The following is a 24426-nucleotide window of genomic DNA, read 5'->3' as shown; positions in this document are numbered from 1 at the left end:
GCGAAACATAATCTAATAATCTGAGAGCCCAGTTCGAAAAGATTCTCCGCAGTGGTGGACTGAGACTTTTGCGATAAAGTTGCTGAAAAAGTTATTTTGTCAAGAAGCGTATATATCTCCTACTTTCACTGCATATACCTAGAAAATATTTGTACATATATTTATAAATATATATACATATTTGATAATGATTGAATGAAATTCTTACGATGGAAAAGCAGAGATTCTCCTTATATATGAGGTAAAAATAAAGTGCGTAAATTCGGAAGAAAACTTATAAGAGAGATTTCCTACGGACAGAATCCACCACTGACGTGAGAACTTCGCTTGTCATTCAACAAGTCACCTGTGATTAAGTACGGAATCTCCATGTAAAGATAAAGTATAAAAGGCTGACTGTTGTTCCCCCTTTTTATCTCCTTCAATTCTCTACAGCGACCATGTATCAGGCATAGACATAATTATTTAATATCTCGCGTAAGTGCGGAAGGCGATTTCTGCAATTGACTGATCCAAAAAACTGACAATCGACATTAATTAACTCTCGTTAGGTCTCATTGTCGGCAAGAAAAGTGGCAGTTTTGTAGGAGGAAGATCGTTTGTCAGCTTCCTGAATCGTTAAAGGTCACCAAACGCTTCTCTTTTTTTTGTACGTAAATTACACGAGCTACACGTATCGTATATGATATACAAAATGAGAACAATGCTGTATAATAAATAGCGAAACACTCACATAGACCTCTTCCCATTGCGAGACATACCGCACCAGTCTTGACAAACGTAGTAACCTAACGAGTGATAGCAGTTTTGCAAGCCTGAGAATCCTGAGAGCACGTCCAGCATGCAGAATCTGGAAGGACTCGCTGAAGTCCTGAAACTTGCGAATATATTTTCATAATATTTGATTATCTTATCCCTCAATCCCAGTAAATGTACAAAATATTCACGATATTGAGAAATTATACTGAGAATAAATAAATTTTAAATATTTTGAGAAAGTATACTGAGAGAATATAGATTTTATAAATATTTTGTCACATATATTTTTAAATATTTCATAATATCATTTCTTGCTTAACTTCGTCAAATTTATAAAATTAAACGCGAGATTACTCTGTCTTAATATATACTCTGTTTTAATATTTCTATTAAAAATGTCACGCCATATATAAGAAAGTATAAATGCTAATCTCTGATACTTATGGTTGCACAAATTGGAGAAAGTTATGCTGTAATAATTTTTTTCTCTGAATATAAGATGTGAGATAATAACATAACTTATATAACAACGGCTTAAGTTGCGTTAACGAGCTATATATACACAGTATATACTTACTTGATTAAATATGAGGAAAATGTAATCTAATGGTATGGAGGAGATGAGGTCGAGAAAGAACCAAGTCCTGAGGTAGTGTTTCGCGATTAACTTCGGATCCAGTATCACTTGTTCGGCATTATCCTGCTGCATTATACCTGCAACGAAATAATTGTGCTTTATACAGTTTCCATTGTCAATGATTCCCCGAAATTTGCAAAGCTCCAACCACCGGAAAAACGCTAATGCTATTGCCATATGCTCTGACGACTCTTACCACTAATTTGACATATTGCAGTGCACTCATTATGCGCATATAATGTGTAATTTAATTACTGGAGTTGGAGATGCGAGAAACGAATCCATTAATACGTACAAAAGAGAAATAATTATTACGTATCGTATTATATGTAAAACATCCGCTGGAGATAACACGACTCGGATTTTTTTTTTTTATCATGTCGAATCGACACAACGCAACGTGCAACATAATACAATGATTTTCATCGGCTGCGGCTCGTGACCCAATTCCGCGTTTGTGGAGCCGACTCAAACACATTTCAAATTAATCCCGAGATAATAACGAAATGTCAAGGAACCGAGAGTGTTCTATCCTGCACAACAATACTGTCATTGTGCATATCAGGATCGGTGAGGCCCAAGTAGATGATCCATCTCTGTCTTTATTCGAGATTTTGCCGGTGTCTATATGTGGAGAAAGGACGAATCGCACGAGAATCAAAGAGATAGTGAATCTTTTAAAGTCTTGGATAGAGATAAATTTGAGAAGTTCTCAAGAAAGAAAAATATTTCATGGAATTTATTTTTTAAGAAAGGAAACATTATGTACATAAATAATATCATTGGTAAAATAATTTCGTGATTGTGAAAATGTACAATTATGCAAATTAAATAATACGTAAAACGGAAAAAAGTTTGACAAGAATTTTTGCGAGTATAATTGAATTATTAAATATTTTTTTTATATTAGTACAAAATAATGCGTGTGCGTGATAAAAAAATTTTTTGTAGAGAGATGCATGCGTAAATGTTTTGAATGTTAATTCATACATAAGAATTTACACTATTTTTTTTCATGGGGATAACATGAAGGGAAATGTTAAATGAAGAGAATTTAAAAAATCATTATTAATATCACTAGAAATACAAAGCCTTTACGACAATACAACTGTACTTGCTTACAAATTATACTTTGAAAGATTAGTTCAAAGTTTTAAGCGGAGCACGTTTAAAATAAATTTAATAGTCTTATCATAAAGTCTAATTAAATATTGAGAATTTAAAGAAAAAGTAAAACTAGATAAAAGAAAAGTAAACACAAGTTTCATAGCAAATTAATTGATCGAATAATTCGACTCACCCGTCCTGAAGTTGACGACGATGTCTATAAGGAATATCGTGTCGGAAAGGCAGTTGAAGGCTATCCATCTAGTGCTTAGGTCGTCATTGAAAAAACTAATGGCGACTGGCAGAATTATCAGATTAGCTACCAGCAGGAGGAGCATGCAGAGGTCCCAGTAGAATCTGAAAGAAAGAAAAAATATGTTAGAATGAATCTATTATAAATCACGGAAATTTATAATTTATATTTTCTCTTGTAATGGATAAACGTATTATGCTAATTAAAAAGCAAAATCTGATTCATACAAATTCAAAGGAAAATGTGATAGCAATTTAGCATTTCTCATTTCACTTTGTTCATTTTAACTCGTACGCGCTAGTTACTTTATACTCTCACTTTGAAACGCCTTGAGCCAATGGGGATTACAGGATAGGGATTGACTTTGCAATCTCGGTTAAAATAACTTTCAGAATCTTGCCCAACTCTCGTCTTTATAGTGACTTTCTAAAACTAGAAGATATTGTAAAATTTATTTTTTTAATTTATATTTTTTACACAATAAACAGATTGCTAAGAGGAATAATCTCATTAATTTTTATATCAATATATTTTTTGTAATATAAATAAAATGTTACTGTAGAGAAAAAGAATACTTTCTATATAGTATACTTTTTACATTAATACAATATATTCTTTGCAAATTCTATGCAATTTTTTTCCTGATATAATCAAATTTTTAGTTGATAAAAGAGTGCACTTATTAGTCAACAAGCGAGAATAAATGATATTGATAATAGTTCCAAATTACAAAGACAAAGGAGAGTTAATTCTGTGACCGATGCCAATTGCAAACAAATGGTACGAATTTATTACAAACGAATGGTATTATTTTATTACGCTCACCAAGTATACAAGTTTATTTCACGTTTTTGATCCGCCTAACCGATTACGGAATCATTAGTCTGCAAAATAGCGCTCGTGAATAAGAATGAGGGTAATTTTTCACTATTCCGCGGGGGAGGTAGGTGGGAGATTCATGGCGTAATTGAAGACACGAGGCGATTTCTCTCGGATAGATTAAGTGGAAATGCAGAATAAACTTTTCCGCGTTTTATGCTATTGAAGGGAATATTTTTAATAACATTTCTATCGAATGTTTAAATTATTTCAAATTTTTTGTGTATAATCAACGATTTGAAAATTACATTCCGACTTTTGATTATAATAATCAATATTTGACAAAAGTCTAGTAGTTATAAGTAATATAAACGAGACAAGTAAAAACGGAAGAAATACGAGTATTAAATAATGATCGATTCTTGAAATAAGGTTTTATAAAATTGAAATGCAGATCAGAGATTGAATTAAATACGGATACTAATCTATAATTAAATACGCTTTTAAGTAAGATTGAAACTAAATTGGGACAAAATGAGATTATTTTCCGCTATCAATACTGTTGTTTTTAGCGTCGAATGTGCAATGAGAATAGAGACGGAGCGACATTTTCGATGGATATCAGCAACTTTGTGAACTGCAATGCCGTAAATTCTGATTGTTAACGGACAAACTCGCAGCGCTAATTTCGCAACTTTGGAATTTTCAATCAGATATGCACACGATGAAGTTATGCACTGACAGTGCATTTTAATATATAACATTTCAACTTTTCTGCAGTCTAACAAGAATAACGATAATGCAAAATTACACAGTATGACGATGATGAAATCATACATATGAATGAGCGCGAATTTAAATTCTTCTGTCAATTTCCCCTAATATCATCAAAATCAATTTAATATATTATTTTCTTTGCCATATATCATTTTTTATTCCATTATTTATTCAGCAATGCAATAATATAAACATTTATTTTATCCCAATTAAGTCTTAAATGTGCAAAAGATATATCCGGGAATAAAATTTTGTTTACAATATAAATACAATTGTACCTGAATATACGGAATATTGCGTATACACGTGGAATTACGTGCTAAAAATAATGTGTGAATGATTTAATTTATTATAGAATTATAATATGGAATATAAAAAACGTCATAACTTTCAGATTTACTAGATGCACTATAAATTTCGAAAATTTAACAGTCTAGAAGAATAGTTGATACACAGAAAGTTTTGTCTTAACATGGATATAAATCTGCGTAGACAGTTAATGTTTTACGATGCATGATATTAACGCACGCGCGTTATGACACATAAATTTCTACAACAATATATCTCAACATGATGATGCATTACTATAAACTGCTATTCTTCAAATTATCAACAATTTAATTACTTCCTTCCTTTTATCCTAGTAAATTGCCATCTTATCATAATAAATCGTTGTATACACAAGATGAACATAATACATCATACATTTTTTTTAGTTCCATTAATTCTCTTATCAAAAGATATTTTAAAAAGTTTATGTAATAAATTTATAAAAGTTTTAAAACAAATTTTTAAAAATTATAATTTTTATCTATAATTTCTTTTTATTTAAATAAATATAGTCTTGTAAGTATAATATAATGTAATCTAAGTATAATTATATGCTAATAAAGTTACGTACAGTTATCTCCTTTTATAAAAAAGGAACTTTAAATAAAAACTTTAAATATCTCTCTCTCTATCTTTCTTTCTTTCTCTTAAAATACGGTTTTTTAATAACTCATCAATTTATTAATTACCTTATATATAAAACTTATCAAATATCATTTATTAAATATCGTTATTGTAACGAAAATACGAATTTGAGAAACATTGTGGGGGGATTAAAAAATCTATAAAAGTATAATATAAAGCAATACAACTTCATATACGAGCCATTAATACAATTGTAAGACATGGCTAAATCAGTGTTACAGCGAAGAAAATAATGTACTCGTGGAATCTAAAGAACAAAGATTTCTGCAAAACTCAATTTCTGAAAGCTCGACTTTAATCAGTCGGTTAATTCAATTTTAATCCGAACCGAAAACATTGATAACACTTTTTGAAGTAATTACGTTGCTATAGTCCGGTAATAAATGCGCTCATATCTTACAGTATATACCTCACGGTATCCTACTAATTCTTTCCCTTTTCCTGTAGGTAGACGATTTGATTCAATCTCGTCGTTTAAAAATAAACTCCATTTCTGCGAAAAAATTTCTGCGTTTATTTCTAAATTTATTATTATTTTAGTCTCACGTTTCAATAGATTTTGTTTGACAAATTGTTTTATAAATTAAATTACATTTTTATTTTTTTTTAATTTTATTATATTTTTAAATTTCTATTTTTATTTTTTTTTAATTTTTTGAAATTTTTGAAATTTTATTTTTAATATTTTCTCTTCCTGTTTTTTTTCTGCTTTGTCTCTTCCCGTTTTATATATTGTTTTTATATGTTAAATATCGTTACTACACACATTGTGTGGCTTGCAATAAGTTTTTGTGAAAAAATCGGGAACATTTTTTTTATTGCATGTTCAAAGAGATTTTACTTCACAGTACAAATAATAAATGATATGTTTCTTCCTTTACCTCTTTCTTTTTCTCCCTATCTCGTGCAGTTCACGGAACAACATGCACGTAGTTCGAGCTTTTGCGTGTCCGGTGTCGGATGCTGCACGCGAATGCATCCTGTCGGCGCGCTTGTACACATTCCATGTCGGAATAGCGGAATCTTGGTATACATTCTTTATCGCAACAATTTTGTTTAGTTTTGCGTGCTCGATATTGTGATATTGTACATCGTTTTTTCAGCAACTATAAACGTGTAATGCCGGAAACATTTTATTCGTCAAGTATGAATCGCTCGCAATGTATTCGCATTTAGTCTTCACTCACTCGTCGAAGCATAAAGCGAAGCAATCGAAAGAAAATATTCGGGTAATTTGAATGCGAGAGAACCATAGTACACACTACACAGGCGCATCCCTGTTGCAATTGAATTAGATTATACCGAGAATATGTGGCTGGTAAAAGCCGCAACTATACTTCATTTTAACTCAAGCTTGAGCGGGTAAACCACATTAGGATACTGAGCTCAAGACGACACACATTAGCTCTAATTAATTTATTAGATAATGCTTATAATCGCGCGTCGACGATATTCTAGAGTTTAATGTCATCCTTTACTTAGCGTTGTGAGATAAATGTAATTCAAGTTTTGTAGGCAGAACTTCTTAATATTACTTAATATTACACATTAATCTTTATATAACTAAGAAAATGTAAGCAGTTATTAATTGAGCAAGAAATTCGAACAAGTTCCGTATTAATCAATGAAGATTATACACACACACAGATTAAATTTATAAAATATATGTACCTAGTATGTATACATAATATACATATACATTTGTTGAAATCTTAATAGTTCGAAATATATATAATAAATATATTAAATAATAATATTACACGAGATATTTTAAGTGTATAATAAATATTCTTGAAGAGACTGAGAAAAAAAAAGAAATACAAATTATAAAACAAAAGAAAAATATAAAACTTTCTTTATAAGGGATTTAAACACTTCTACGTAAATGAGACATTTAGCGTTAATGCGCTTTTTATCTCCAGAAAAGACAGAAAAGTGACAAAGCATATCTTAAAATACAATTTTCTACGTAATGATTTAACAACGAGTTATTTTACGTATTGCTATTTTTATCATAAAATAAGTTTTGAATATTTTATTTTGCTGCAAATGTCAAGTCTTGCAATCTTCTTTTTAAAACATTAAACACGCAAACATCAGGTGTCCATTTAAAAATAGGGATCCTCAAGTAAGGGATAAGACACCGAGGGTGCAGGATGCGGATTGGTCGTTCACCATTAATGGGATATTTCCGTTTTGAGTACATTTTAGTAAAGAATATATAGCATATGTCAGTTAATTATATTCATTAGTATTTATAATTTGTTAAACTATTTAGTCAATTTCTTAATTTATGAAATTTATTCCATTTAATTGAGTTTTATTTATCTATTTCAATTTAATTGAAATATAATAATTCCTTAATTAGTATTAAATAGAAATAGAAATAATATTAAATAGTCATTTCTAATCGTAAATAGAATTAAATTTATGTAGATATATTTTCGATTCAATTATTTTGTTTTATTCAAAAACGGCGCGTAAGTAATCACACTTCCGCTATCCCATTAATGGCGGCTTTGTCCCATCCCTCACTTGAGGGTCCCTAATTTAAAAATTAATTCTATTATTTATTTTCTTAAAAATTTATAAAACACTTACATATTAATAATATAATTTTTTTTGCTTTGATATATTTAATGCACGCGTGAAGAATCACTTTGCGTGTACATCTGCGTGCATTTTAACTTTTTGTCACCGAATGATTTACGTTTGACAGCACAGTTAGATAATCACAATCCGACAACGAAGAGGTGGCATAGTTGACGGACCGAAAAAAATTGAACTTACTCGTGATATGCACGCAAGGGCTGATTCTAGCGTGCCAAAATACTCAAGCTGCCTTCTAAACCGAATGAAATGGAATATCTTTGCGCCATAATAAACTGGAGCAGCCCAGTTTCGGTGCTGCACGAAATTAAACGTAATTCAGCGGTATTGGAAGTGGGAAGAAGATTGATGGACGATCGTAGCTTTCCAGCAGCACGACCGTAGGTCGAATGATTCTTTTCTTTATGACGTGCCGTTTGTTTCAATTCGCGGCTCATGTTTCTCCATGAGTTATGCTCATGCGAAAACATTTTCTCGAATAACGCGCTCGCCTTGGGAATTTGGATTATAATAGTTCACTTTATGTGTCGATACAATATCGCGATATGTTGAGGGAGAAATGCATTGGAAAAAATTTTGCTGGTCGATTTTCATTCGCGTGAAAAGGCAAATATAATCGTAACGAACACGAAATCATCAGAAACGGCGAAAATGAATTTGAAAATTTTCACTAAATTGTTTTTTTTATCGTTTACAGGTAATTAATAATATTTACAAAATAATGACGGAGAAATTAATTACAGAATTTGCCGATAGGTAATTTGAACGAGTCATGTACAGGTATAATCGACATTATTATTGCGAGATAATAAACGTCATGTTTAATATATGTTTTGTACAATATGTGTAATATGTTTGGAAATATTCTACAGGCTGTAATTAAAATTGGGATACTCTCTATGTAGGTCATATATCAAATGAAGCGATCAATTGAAATGGAAAAAGACATGTATAAATTCGTGGATATTGGCCAACTGCCCTGAGTTCAATTCGATGAAATGCATTCGGTTCGGCGAAAGCGAGTGTTTATATCTGTCTGTATCTCGTTTATACGGGATATTATTTCGATTTAATCGCATCTTTCAGGAACAACGCCTCATTCCGTTGAAATATAACGGGGAATTAAAATAGATAATAATTAGCAGCTTTTCTCGAGCGGTGCATTCCTATAATTTATTATAATTTATTTAATTTATTATCTGCGTTTGAATTCACATAAGGAGCATGTTCCAATATGAAAAATATCCTAGAGATATTAACATGAATGATTTATTGAGAATATTTAAAATAATGCTCACGTAATATTTAGATATCGAATAAATTATCATAATAACGTAATAATATAAAACAGCAAAAAAAATTGTAATTTTTCATATTAACATAAATATTTGCGAGATGAAATGAATTAACGAGGCATGAAGAGTTATATCATCTCGACCAGGGATTTTCCGGGGATTTTTGTAGCATGCGGACTTTTTTCCACGCATACGTAACGCTAGACAGTGACCTAGAAGCGCTTGTGAGATTACGCCTTGGCGATAACCATACCTCTGGATCAAATTTATGCCGCTTTTTCGGAGGATCTGCTTTAACGAGCGTACGGTATGGGCAGCGGGTTCCCTGAATTCGAGACAATTTACCACGTTCTCATCCCTTTCAAAGATACTTTTTCTCTAGTCGCCCTATTCACAGTGGATAGTTGCATTCACGCCTAGTAAATTTTGTCATAATAATTAGATGTATTGTTCAGACAAATATATTTTTCTGCGATAATTGTACGTCAAGAACAATGTTTTTTCTTTCCTTTATAAATTTCATATAAGTGCAATATGTTTCTTCGTTTTTTTTTTTTTTATATTTCTCTCGAAGTCAGCGGTTACGATCTGAATCAGCTGAATATGTTTCTCTATTGGCGCTCTAAATTTCCAGTTGTTGCCGAGTAATTCGCCGATCGTGGACAAGCGTGAAATGTAGAAGTTGAAATGCGGAACTATACGCCTACACTGATCTCCATGGAATTCCACGGAACGGCGTTGGCACGATATCGATGAAATATCGGCCTCCCACGCGCTTCATCCCTCCGCGAAAAGGCGAATATGTTACCCGTCCTAGTTTCTCTTCTTCTGGATACTTCCAGCTATCCTACCTGCGAGAGGCTGACTGCATTAATCTTAATTTGCTTTAGACGATTTGGATATAACAGCGTCGTACATCAAAACTTTTCCATCTTATTGAGTCTCTCGGAGACTTTCTTGACCTTTTCCGTCCGACGTTAGCCTCCTTTTTCTTTTGTTATGAAAAAATGCGACACGCCGGAGAATTGCCGCGTCAGAAGGATGGATGATTCAGTATGGTTGCGAATGCTCGCGATCCATCTTATGCTCCACGTTGACTGAAGATGCGTCGTGTCATTTTTAAATAAGAATTGGAACTTATCGAAGCTGCTATGATTCCTCGATTTCAATGCAATCGGGATCAAAATAGCTTATGTCAGAGCGGAACAAAGAATAAAAATGTATTTCGAACGGAAAATAAAAGATATCAAGAATAAAGAGATGTGACTTTTAGCAAAAAATAAAATATATTGTCTACAGTACAGAAAACTTATCAAATTCCTTCCAAATTCTGTTTATGGAAATAATAATTTTTAAAATTATAGTCAATCTATTATTATTCTATCTAGCTGCATATTTTAGAGACTCGTGGCAAGCATCTCAGCAGTATGAATATTGGAACGGATTATTCGTACGTTATCTGTTGCTGTGTGAATGCTGAGAAGTGTGACATCCAAAATGATTACTATGCGCGTATTTGTATGCCACGAGGATTAAGAAGGGTTGCCAGTTATATATATATAAAATGTGGGTGTATATATATATATATATATATATATATATATATATATATATATATATATATATAAATATACATCTCATGTCACATATGAGCGACGAATTTTGTAGTCATACAACATTCTAATAGGATTATATGAAGCAAGAAGCCGAGAATTCTGCCATTTTTCGCATATACATACATATTAACTTCACTCGCACGCTATTCTCGTTGCGAGAAACGCTATTTAAAGTATGATATTTTGGCGGAAGTAACGCGGAAAATTTCGACTAAATGTACAGTAATATATCATAGATAAAACCGCGAACCGCGTGACTCCCGAGAAGTCAAAGATATTTCATAGGGAGAGGGACTCATTCTCTGTAAAAATTGATATAACAGACAACCATTTATAAACTCGAGCATGATTCGTTGCAGTTTGATAATTTTTTTTACTTTTACTTTTATTTTCTTTTATTTTATCAAGTTTGAAGATAAATATAATTAATATATAAAGAATAATTATATTTTTATTTTGTAATATTATCAATATTATCTAAAAATATAGATCTCTTAGAATTAATAAATTATTTTCTTAAATATTAATTGATATGATATATATATATATATATATATATATATATATATATATATATGTAATTCAATTGTGTAATCTAATTCAATTTACAGGACATTATTATTTTTTCTGTAAACTATCGAAAATTTCAAACTTAGAAATGAATTTCATATATGAGAAAAATACGTTTACTAAAGTGTATAAATCAGTAAAGAATTGATTAAAATCGATATTGTCATAGGGCAAGCATGTAGGAAGCCAAGAATTTCGACTACAATATGTAATGTGATATATAGGTCCAACTGTTTGAGGTAAAATCCGCAGGATTTCGGTTAATGTCGATAATGATAATATATCGCATTGTGTTCCATTTCAAGACTCTGTTTCAACACGTGACTTTACTCTATGTCGCTGCATGCCAAAAGAGTTGAGCTGTAACTTCAACATTATCCATGAAGTGGATGTAATTTGTAATTGCAACTATCAGCATGCTTTACTAATCGTTAAACTAGCAGAGAATAAAAGATTTATTTGTGTCTAAGAGAATATTACACAGATATGTTTTTTATTTTTAAAGATATTATTAAAGATATTATATTATAAATATTATATAATATTAAATATTTTAAAAGTATTTTTAATTTCCAATAAATAAATTGTGATAAAAATATGCGTTTTTTTTCTCTTCTTCTTTTTTTCTTAGAGGAATTTTATTACACTCCTAATATTTTATAAGATTGAAATATACAGTACTTGATTTTTTTTTTAAGATATCGCGAAATTAAAAGAAGCATGTATAAATAAAAATGTTTTGAAAAAAGTACATTACTTGTGTGTTCTCTTTTCGTATTTACAGCTTTAACTCTTTTTCCATTTGCGATACGGAGACATTTATCGTATGTTGCAGTAAAAGTAGGAAAACGTTCGTAGAGCACACTTTTGCGTGCTAGCGTAGTCAGGAATTGTTTACTGCAGTGCTAGTATCGCTAAATTTGTAATGCCAGTGTCTGTTGATTGGAAATGCATAATACAGCATCCGCGAAATAACGGACTTGCATTATCCGCAAAATTCTCGTTACGTAGATGCCATCGTTTTGTTAAAAAAAAAAAAGAAAAAAAAACCGAGTGTTGCAATAATAACCCGATAACTTTGTAGCCGGAAGATGTATTCCATCATTGCTTACTGTAATTATCGATTTAGCGCTGGAATATAGAGAACAATACAATACACGTGATGTTCTAGAAGTTAACCACCATTGTTCCGGCCTATTAATTCTTCTGACATTGATGGATCTCTACGCTGTATTACTATTCTCGGAACAAACAGATTTACGGAAATCAAGTTTGAGATCGATTCCATTAGACGAAAAGAAATGAGTGAACGAAAATGAATATCACGTAAATATCATCTCTACAAAAAGCATTAGAATAATTGCAAAATTCAAAAATTTTAAAGAGTATTTTTTAAGTAAATTATTTAATATTTTAATATATTAATCCATATTGGTCATGATCGTATTTCATATATAAGATTAATTTTTTTTTAATTATGTTAAATTGAGAAATTGCTAATGCATATGATAATGTTTTTATTCTGTGTCAATTAGAGAGAAAAAAAAAATATATATTTTTTTTAATTAACCGCGTTTACATATTTTTTCCGGAAATATCTAAATTATCTTCAGAAAAGTCTATCTTTAAAAGATATATCTCCGGGGGGGGAGGGGGGCGAGATTATTTACGTTTGACGCGAGATGCTACCAAGTTTTTTCATAAGTTTGAATAAATAAGTGTTAATAAGGTGCAATGTAACTATTTTATTCGTTTTGCTTTCACGTGACAAAAATGAAAAAAAAACTGTATCAAATACTTGACAAATTTTTATACATATCTCAAAAAGTTAAAAGTCGCGCATATGATTCTGTTACACGTATTCGAGATATGTAAAAGTCGCAGCAACATTATACAGATTTGCAAACGACCTCTTCTCTTGCAAATATATTCGTTTAATTTTTAATAAGTTGCATTCTTACCTATAGATTAATTGCTTACAATTTTAATATCTTCTTTGTTTTAGTTGATTCAAATAAAAATTGCGCGAAAATAAGATAAATAAAAAAGTGGAAAAATATCGGCAATTAAATATTACATATAAATATCGAAACTGATAATTGAGCATTGATAGAGAGCGCGCAATCAGATGAAGATTGATGTTAGGCAAATTTATACATGCTTCTTTAGATTTTAATTGATTAATCACCGCTTGGTATTTAAAAAAATTCATTATGTAATACAGAGACTTTACTAGTTGCGTTGTGTACAGAAGATTATTCAATATCAAACAAATTAACATATTTTTTTCTTACGTCGCAATATTTCTTTTTTCTTATAAAAGTTTGTTGCATGAAACAAGAATATATTTGCGAGGATTAAGTCTTGTTATTATAGATAATATATGGATGTTTATGCTCGATTTATATAATAATTAAATCAATTGCAATGCATCATTAAGGCATTTATAATCTTTTAATAGGAAGCTTAAAATTAATTCGAGAAGCAGTCTTGTGATGAATGAGTCGATAAAAATTAATTATATCTCATAGTAAATAGTACTTGCATATCGTAATTCCCTCGTTTAATAAAGTATTATTTCAGAAGATAATATAATATTACGGCATTTCTAACGAGTCAGCAAAGTGCCGAAGTGAAGAATCTTTTCTTGTTTGAATGAATATTATTGAGAAAACCCGCGGCTGCTTGTAATTAGAACAATTCTGCAACGACTATCAGATTCCCGAGAGATTAGATGCACTTTGCTTAGCGAAGCGCATACTGTTACATACGTACGTGCGCGCTCACACACGTACGCTCGTATGATTACATTGATTAATAAGAATCGCCATGAAATGGTACCCATACACTTATGCATACACGCGAACCGAACAATACTGCGGGGTCGCTCATTGTCCGACAGAGGATGCTGACATAATCAAAAGCACGATCATTTATTTTATAAGTCTAACGCGTGCGCGAACGACTTTATGAAACGACTTTCAAGAGATCCCCGAATTTTTTAATCTCTCCTTAAAAATTTGAAATATGAAATTTCTGTAAGATTTAAAAATAATGGTTTTCGAATTTTATTACGTTGAAAATTCAGATTATGGAGGAAACAAGGGAGAGACGACGTTTATTTTTCTCTGAATATATATTTGATATTATTTCTTCATTTAAATGTCTCGGGGACTCGTCGCGAGACTTTCCATCGAATCGCGACTTTACTTAATGCCTCGCGAAGTGATACATCTCGCAGGGAATTATCACGGCTATTTCTGCGACGCATTTAGATATCGGATTATGCAGATTGTACCATATTACGCTACTAAATTGCTGCTAACGTGCGCTTAGCCGTAACTAGGCTATTAATAATTTACTTGCCGCTCTGTGGATAGCTCTCCTGCGAGCAATAATCGTGGAATAATCTTCGATATTTTCGAGCCGACGACTCTTTAATTATCCAGATTGTATTCGGGAATCATCGTATTATCGTATTAATTTCATAACATCCCAACCATCATGTATCTGTGAATGCGATGCGCCAATCGCTGTAACTTTGGATATAGAATAAACTCTCAGAGAGAAAATTGAATTGATTTTATCAATAGTTGAAATTATATAATATGGAAAATTTTATAAGCACGCACAATTATATTTTTTTAAATTTATGTATCTTTAAAGATACACTAGATCAGCATCTCATTGGAGTTTCCAGAGCTGCGAGCAACCGTGGAATAATCTTCGATATTTTCGAGCCGACGACTCTTTAATTATCCAGATTGTATTCGGGGATCATCGCCTCATCGTATTAATTTCATAACATCCCAACCATCATGTATCTGTGAATGCGATGCGCCAATCGCTGTAGCTTTGTATATAGAATAAACTCAGAGAGAGAAAATTGAATTGATTTTATCAATAGTTGAAATTATTTAATATGAAAAATTTTATAAGTACGCACAATTATATTTTTTAAAATTTATGTATCTTTAAAGATACACTAGATCAGCATCTCATTGGAGTTTCCAGAGCTGGGAATAACCGTGGAATAATCTTCGATATTTTCGAGCCGACGATTCTTTAATTATCCAGATTGTATTCGGAGATCATCGCCTCATCGTATTAATTTCATAACATCCCAACCATCATGTATCTGTGAATGCGATGCGCCAATCGCTGTAGCTTTGTATATAGAATAAACTCTCAGAGAGAAAATTGAATTGATTTTATCAATAGTTGAAATTATTTAATATGGAAAATTTTATAAGCACGCACAATTATATTTTTTAAAATTTATGTATCTTTAAAGATACACTAGATCAGCATCTCATTGGAGTTTCCAGAGCTGCGAGTAACCGTGGAATAATCTTCGATATTTTCGAGCCGATGACTCTTTAATTATTCAGATTGTATTCGGGAATCATCGCCTCATCGTATTAATTTCATAACATCCCAACCATCATGTATCTGTGAATGCGATGCACCAATCGCTGTAACTTTGGATATAGAATAAACTCTCAGAGAGAAAATTGAATTGATTTTATCAATAGTTGAAATTATTTAATATGGAAAATTTTATAAGCACGCACAATTATATTTTTTAAAATTTATGTATCTTTAAAGATACACTAGATCAGCATCTCATTGGAGTTTCCAGAGCTGCGAGTAACCGTGGAATAATCTTCGATATTTTCGAGCCGATGACTCTTTAATTATTCAGATTGTATTCGGGAATCATCGCCTCATCGTATTAATTTCATAACATCTCAACCATCATGTATCTGTGAATGCGATGCACCAATCGCTGTAACTTTGGATATAGAATAAACTCTCAGAGAGAAAATTGAATTGATTTTATCAATAGTTGAAATTATTTAATATGGAAAATTTTATAAGCACGCACAATTATATTTTTTAAAATTTATGTATCTTTAAAGATACACTAGATCAGCATGTCATTGGAGTTTCCAGAACTGCGAGTAACCGTGGAATAATCTTCGATATTTTCGAGCCGACGACTCTTTAATTATCCAGATTGTATTCGAGGATCATCGCCTCATCGTATTAATTTCATAACATCCCAACCATCATGTATCTGTGAATGCGATGCGCCAATCGCCATAACTTTGGATATAGAATAAACTCTCAGAGAGAAAATTGAATTGATTTTATCAATAGTTGAAATTATTTAATATGGAAAATTTTATAAGCACGCACAATTATATTTTTTAAAATTTATGTACCTTTAAAGATATACTAGATCAGCATCTCATTGGAGTTTCCAGAAATAACCGGCATGACGGCGGTTATAGGCAGTGATAAAGGCATCTGCATCGGGCATCGCTATTTCACGCGCCTATACACGCTCCGAACCAGTCGCTCCGACATGTAGAACCGGATGATCAACGCTACTTAAGAATAATTGATTGAGTCGTTATAGCGCGCAGTCGATGATCAAACGTAGCACGTTGTGTGGTTATTAAGTGAACACTTCGGACCCTTTCGGCCCAACACGTTATCTCTTATTTAAAGCTTATTTGCGCCACGTGTGACAAGCGAAAGAATTAGAATCATTGTTTTCGTTGATTCCGAAGACAAAAGAAAAAAATAACGCTTGTGACAGAGACAAGAAAGAAAATAAAACATAGAATAATATATACATGCATATAATTATAAGAGATGATTAAAAAGCAAAAATGAATAATTACAGGATAATTAAAGGAAGATAAATAAAAAATGATAGATAACTTGTATAATTACTCCCCATTATGTATATGAGAGAATGGTACAGAATAATAACATATGAATATTAAAATTTTATGATTCAAAATCGAAGAAATATGTAAATTTAATATTGAAAAAATTACATATTAACAAACCCATGACATATGATTTCTAATATTAACCGGAAATATGCAAATCGTTCTTGCGTTCAAATTTTTTTCTAGAAAGAAAAAGGAGAATAGAATTAACATTAAATGTTTTAATATTGTTATAAAGACGCAGGGATTCTTCTGATTAAATAAAAAAATTAATTACATGTGTATCTCTTTCTCTCTCCTGTTTCTCTCTAGAAAGATATATCTTTCCTTATCAACAAGTTTAATAAGCTATTTTATTTTAACATGTGGACAGAGATAGACGGAAATGTGTGTTTCACCTCGCGGTGGGCGTAGGTCATGATCGTGGTGGTTTCATACTCGGGGAATTAACGCAGAAATAGAGACGAGTTAATTAATTAAGTCATCTTAATTGCGCTCTCGGTTAAATTCATCCTGACGAGTACGCACACGGTTTCTCTTTATCTCCCTCCTTTTCTTTCTCTCTGCGCGGGCGTGTAAATATATTTCGCCTAATTGCCGATCGCAAAAAGCCGCGGCGCGCTTTTTACGCTGCCCTTATGAATGAAACAATCTACGCGGTCGACATTGACGAAGGACGATGATTCGAGAGAGACAATTCGTTCTGTTACAAGCAATTAGCACGGTTGGTGTCGGTGTATAAATGACTAAGTAATCGGCTTTACGTTCACCACGTCGCTTGAATACGTTGTAATATGTGGCATATTACAGTCCCATAATGGTTCCCTCAGGAATGTTTTAGCTATTTTTACGATGTTAATAAAAATATTTCGAGGGAAAATTTTCGGAATTTGAGAAATTAGGCTTTAGACAAAGATATAAAAATTTTCTTTCTCAAGTTAAACGAAAATTACTAGAAAGATAATAAAATCAATTCTCTTCTCAATTTCTCTCTTGTCGTTATCACTTCACGTAAATGCGAATATTATTATAAATTATCCTATTTCCGTGCGGTTAACGAGCAAACCGCTTTCAGCTCATGCATGAAATATCGTTATGTCACGATTCTTGCTTGTAAATTATGTATGTAAGTAATAAGATTTCTCTCTTGAATATGCATGTGGATAATAAACTTCCAAGATACCATTTTCGGCTGTTTTGCTAGTATTTTATGACAGTCTATCCAAACAATCGATAATGCTGCAATAGCAAAACGGCTTTCTCCTCGAAGAAAACCATTTGTAACTACTTCCCAAAGTTTTTGTGTTCCACAAAATGTTTTCGTAAATGTTTTTCCAAACAGTCAAACAGTCGTTTAATATCCTGTACAAATGTATCATATTTATATTGATAACATTTACTTTTCTTTATATTATTAAAGACTCGTCAAATGTATATGAGAGGAAAGTATTCGGAAATAAATATTCTTGAAAGTAAATGAAAACATGCAATATAAATAATCAATATATATTATAATAAAGTGTGACAGAGGGAATCAAGTATATTATAATATATGAATAAAAAATAATATATAATTATTAGAATATATGTATATATATATATATATATATATATATATATATATTTTTTTTTACTTCTCTCTGTTAAAAAAGATTATTTAAAAGTTTATTCGAATCTCTTTCAATCTTACGAATTTGTTTTTCTTATTTATTTTATTTATTTTTTATTTTTATTTATTTTTCTTATTTATTTTATTTATTTTGTTCTTCAATTTAAATCGTATCCAATTGTATCAATTAAATTACTTGTGAAGGAAGTGAACTTTTGTAATTAATTGCGTTACTTAAGACAAGTTTCTTTTGAGTTTAAATCTCCGTTCATATCTCGTAAATTTTCATGTTAAGTTCTACAAAAGAAATTGTTCCACATTGTTGCGCGACACTCAGTACGCTCCATATCTCGACTCTAAATCCTGAGTTTTATAATCTGTATTTTACGATGATCTCTTTTGTAACAGTCGGCATAACGTTGCACAAGATTTAAGAAAATAGTCCGAAAGTATTCCTATGCTTAAACTAGTTTGCGATCGTCATTGTATCTTCGCGAAGTTAATAACGCAGTTGTTATCCGGAAGTCCGGTGGCTTTCGGAAAAGATCGGAAATTGAGAGAACGAGTTTCTGGTGAACCCATTTTGCGATGTCACGTCTTACAGGCTGATTCGTCACCAGACCAAAGTGGGTTACAAGTGTTTGCTCAGCGATATCTAAACGCTGAAGGATGAGTGTTTAGCAGACAGGATGCTTTCAGTCAGTTAAAATGCGTCTGCACATGGTGGTGATTACGAGGTGGATGGTTTTAACTTTTACGATTGGTCGTTTTGGACGAGCGATATCATGTTACAATTTTGATTGGATCAGGTTACGCAAAATCGCGCAATTAAACGTTAAAAATCTTAAAGGCTGAAAAAATGAAAAATTTAAAGATTTAAAAAAATTAAATATTTTAAATATTTCTTTAGCGTATTATTAATTTCAAATTTTTTATTTTTTATTTTTATTTTTTATTTTATCAGGTTTTTATTTTAAATTTATTTATTTTTTATTTTAGAAGGTTTAATTTGACATATTATTTTAAAATTTCATTAAAAAAAGAGATTTAAGTGCGATATATAAAAATTAAATTTAATTAAAGAAATATTTTTTGTAAATTATCTACGCTTAGAAACAATTAATATGAGATTGTTAAAGAATTTGAATGGCAAAATGACAAACTGGAATCATATCTTATGTAATTATACGCTGATTTACAAGTATATTTTATATTACGTTATATCTTAAGTATATTCTACGGAATTATATAACGGAAACTCGGAAAAAACAATCTCATTGGCTAATCTCTCCATCAAAACTTTTACTTATCTTTACACAGCTGCAAGAATCAGTTTCCGTATCTAATATGTTTTCCGTTCTCGATCAACATAACTAAGGTTAACGTACTGAAAACACTGACCATATCACGAGATTCGTATATGTATGTATACGTCACCGATCGTTGAGCAAATTTATAGCTTCTCAGTCGTAAGCAACCGCTTTTAACCTTGCCTTACCAGCTCCGATCACCGACCAAATCGAACCAATTAAATTTTATGGTAATAACGCTACTAGTATCTTAATAGTAGCTTCTCTTTTATGGTGTCTGCCGGTCATCATTAAAAGCTGTGCAATCTTTTTCGGCATATTTATCTCGTTGCCGAAAATACGGCCAAACAAAACGAAGAGATGGCCGGTTCTTTAATGCTGCATTTAATACGGCAATGTATCAATTTTTTCAGTTTCTTAAGATTTTCTTACTTGAACTATAAGATAATTAAATTACATACAATTACAATTACAGGTAGAACTACACCGAGAAAATTTTATCTCTTTTAAAATTTATCTGTGATATAAGAAAGAAAATTTAATTTAAATTCTAGTAATTTTTTAATTGAAAATTTGCGTTAAAATTAGAGATAAGTTGCAAAATTATTCTCTTAAGTTTAATTGTTTTAAATTAAAAGATTGTATAGAGTTATATTACTATTTTATTTATTTTACTAACATTTACAATCATTTTCGTCAACATTTATCAACTTTAATTACAGTGGAATTGATTTTTTGTTTTATCACTTACAGTAATAATTATAGTTCCAAGAAAGGATTTTAGTCGAATTTAAGTTAAATGACTATAACAATGAAACCATCCATTACTGCGTTATCTTCCAGAGATGGTTAACCTCATATCCAGCTATTATACTGGATCTTCGTCGTCGAGATCTTAATCTTGGTTACCTTGTATTTCATTCAGTCGTCATTATTCAGCCATGATCGCACTAACCGGCATTATAACGTAACATACTCTAAGAATGCGTTACATCAATAGTCAAAATTATGTTATTTTAATAAACCGTCTCTTTCTAGATCATTACGGTTACAACACACGTATAAAAAAAAAAGATTTATTCATAGAGCTGAGATCTGATAGATTTGATATATTAATATAATTGATTAACCGATTGATTGTGAAGAAGGAGAAAGAGAAAGAAAAGCTCTTAATCTCTCCGATTAATACTTCTACCGCTTGCTATATTTTTTAAATTCATCTCGGCATCGTGATGGCCATGGCCTAGTGAAATCGAACGCGCGCACCTTTGGCTTCCAATACTGATTTATTCGAACACGTTACCGGGCATGTACACGATATTCCTTATATGCCCGTTCGCCTATATAGCTCCACGTCTACCTAATCGCGTATACACAAAATGTCGGTATACAGTTGGTATATACATATATGGAAGTGCATACGAATACCCCTTGAGATTACCTGCCGGCAGCGAAGGCGATTCCCGACAGCTGAGAGGTGGGCTGCTGGAGAATCAAGGATAAAATGTAATTTCGACACAAGAAATTCGCTCTTGCGCTCGGAAAGTTACTACAGTCAAGGTGCAAGAATTCTTTCGATTAAACGAGGACAGACTTGATTCGCCACATTTTTTTCATCGCAATATGAAAAAGAGAGAGAAAATCCTATTTTGCAAAATAACATATCTATAATAAATAAAAATTTTTGAAATTATATAAATTTAATTATAAAATTTTTGCAAATTATATAAATTTAATTAAATAATTAAACTACTAACTAAAATATTAATAGATATAATAATCAAATAATAAACTCTCATTTCTTACTTAAATATAAATAGATTTTATTTTTGCAAGATTTTAATTTAAGAGATAATTTTCTCGTCGATTGTATTTCTTTTAATTGATTGTTTTATTCAAACGTTTAGAAATCATCAGACGTACTTCTATCAGAATCGTCGACTTAATTAGCTCACGAGAAGCACGTACGCGCATTTTATTTCGAATGCATTGATCTGCTGACCGCTCCCATTTTTCGTCTGATTAATCTTTAGATTAATTCCGAGAATTTTCTCGTGGGAGTATTAGAATTTATATCTCGATTTTGATTATAAATTAAAAAAGTTATGAAAAGTTAACTTTTCGTATAACGTAAAAATATTTTATATCTCCCGATTCCGAGCTGTGAAACGTGTCAGGAAATTTAAAAGAGTTCATTCAAGGAGAGGCGACAGAAATCGATCATTTATATCGGAATTCCGAGAATCGAATGCTAATTTCGAGATTAAGACGTTGAAAACATCATTCCCTCGTGCGCATTTATATGCAAAAGTGCATAATACGCGGATCCATATGCGCATTAAACTCTGAAGAAACAAGCTTGAGTCAGGCAGCGGGGATCGATGATATCGGACAAATTGACTCGATTGAACCGCATAAGTACGGAGTCAACACACGTGTGCGTGTCAACACGCTATATAACCTGGTTTCATATATTGCGATCCGCGAATGCGAGCCGCGAAGTTTGCGTTAGACGATGATTAACTGCCGTGAACTACAGTGAACCAATTCGCGCGATTCCAATCATTCCTCAGATAGGTTAAATTTTAACGCGATTATTATTTTAACGTCAGATGCGTAGACAGTCCTTCGTCGATTCTACGAAATTATGCAATTTGCAATATTGAAGAATCTGCGATTTCTTGCGGCCTGTGGATGAATATGTTACGTACCCGGCAAGAAAACCGTATATTTATCGAATCTATATATCAATTCCGTCTTATGTTAGTCGGATTATCGTAATCCATATTTGATAAACATGTTTGGAGTCGTGGTAGTTGAAGGGAATGTTGGATGAGCAGATTTCTGCGAAAACTGATAAACTCAAGGATCAAAGGGAACGAATAGATTTAACAAATAGAGAATTAATAAAAAGAAGCACGATAAAAAAATTAAAAGAAGAATGAGATATAAATTAATTAGCATTAATCATCATTTGTATCGAGTACATGAGAGTCATTTTTGATTAATAAGGGGATAATAAGGGAATGAAGATTTATATTTTAGATATCCCGACCTCGTAAATCGATTTACGTTCCCGGATTATGGGATTGCAAGAAAAAACTGATCCGCAGAAACATTAAAATTCCTATAAAATCCGCGATTTCATGTGGAAAAGCAATATAAATTAGCCGATGGCTCTCGTGGTGTTTCAAGAGGTTTTCAGCGTATGATACTCGTATATTTTAAGACACGTGACGCACAGTGTTTTGCAGGCGTCAAATAGATGCTATAAAATAGGATCCACTCGAGACTCCGAGCACTCAACAAATGCGTATCGTTGATAGTTTCCGAATTATGATTCGCTGAAAAACGAAAAGTTATCTTTAGATAACATAATTATATTTCCGTATAATGGGACTGCATACCAATTTCGTGCGATAGAAATAGTTGGAAAATAACGATATTAATTTCATTGGAGTCAGTCTATCAATAAAACACATTTCTTATTAATTGATGGAAAATAACTTTAATTTGTGGTGTAAAAATATCTATAAATATTTATAGAATTTTTCTTTTATATCATGACAGATGTAAGAATGTAAAATCTCTCTCTCTCTCTTTTTACATTAGAATAGCATTTTTAGCAATCAAGGACATAGCAGGAATTTTTATCGATTGCTATGTTTTATCTTTTCAACTGTGTCGTTTTACGAGAGACAATCAAAATGATCGGCTAACTCTGGCTTGGCATTTAATTCTGGGATTACTGCAAGTATAAAATAAGTTCGCGATATTGCGAACCGAGATGTGACATTATGCGTACCTAGCATATCTAGGGAATCTTTATATAATGCGTTGCCATGGAGAGTAGTATTATCGATATTACATGAAGTAAGTGTGCGGCTATTATACGAGCGCGCGCGAATTCGTTAATGCGTTGGTTAATCACAACTCGTCTACTTACATTCGTCATCGCACAATGCTTCTTGAAAAGCAAGGAAACCGACGATTATTATTCGCGTCAAGGCTGCTCGACATAAAGAGAGACGGATATATACACGGATATACATGGAAAATACTTTAATCGATTTCATCGATTATTACGTATAATATTCCCATAAAAATGATAATTTAAATCGGAACGAAAAAAAAAATAATAGTAATATGATTATAATTGCTTAAATATAATAATATGATTTTATTCTTTTCAATTGTATACAATACGCACGTCATTTTTGTTCATAAATAGTACTATTGTTGCCATAATTGTAGTGTCTATTACGTGCTATCGTTGCGATAACTGTAATAATAAGTGATAATGTTAACGTGTATACTTGAAGATCATTATTTCCTCTTATTT

The 24426-nt window shown here is 31.6% G+C and overlaps 1 protein-coding gene across 8 annotated transcripts in view; it reads right to left on the bottom strand.

The window, feature by feature from the left end:
- The window catches only part of Ih (hyperpolarization activated cyclic nucleotide gated potassium channel Ih), a 126524-nt gene that overhangs the window by 25903 nt on the left and 76195 nt on the right, over positions 1-24426 (bottom strand). For all 8 annotated transcript variants that reach the window (XM_083093038.1, XM_083092997.1, XM_083093044.1 and 5 more), the window contains 3 exons: positions 2697-2860; positions 1337-1473; positions 734-877 (listed from right to left, as the gene is read on the bottom strand). In XM_083093038.1, coding sequence (XP_082949164.1) covers positions 734-877; positions 1337-1473; positions 2697-2860 — 445 coding nt within the window. The remainder of the gene's footprint in view (positions 1-733; positions 878-1336; positions 1474-2696; positions 2861-24426) is intronic.

The sequence above is a fragment of the Camponotus vicinus genome, unplaced genomic scaffold (assembly GCF_025532165.1).
Source record: "Camponotus vicinus isolate PSW18456_S1 unplaced genomic scaffold, iyCamVici1.0 SCAF_1, whole genome shotgun sequence".
In the NCBI taxonomy this organism is placed as follows: domain Eukaryota; kingdom Metazoa; phylum Arthropoda; class Insecta; order Hymenoptera; family Formicidae; genus Camponotus; species Camponotus vicinus.
Note: the sequence above shows the minus strand (reverse complement) of the source record. Positions and strands in the feature narration are given on the sequence as shown.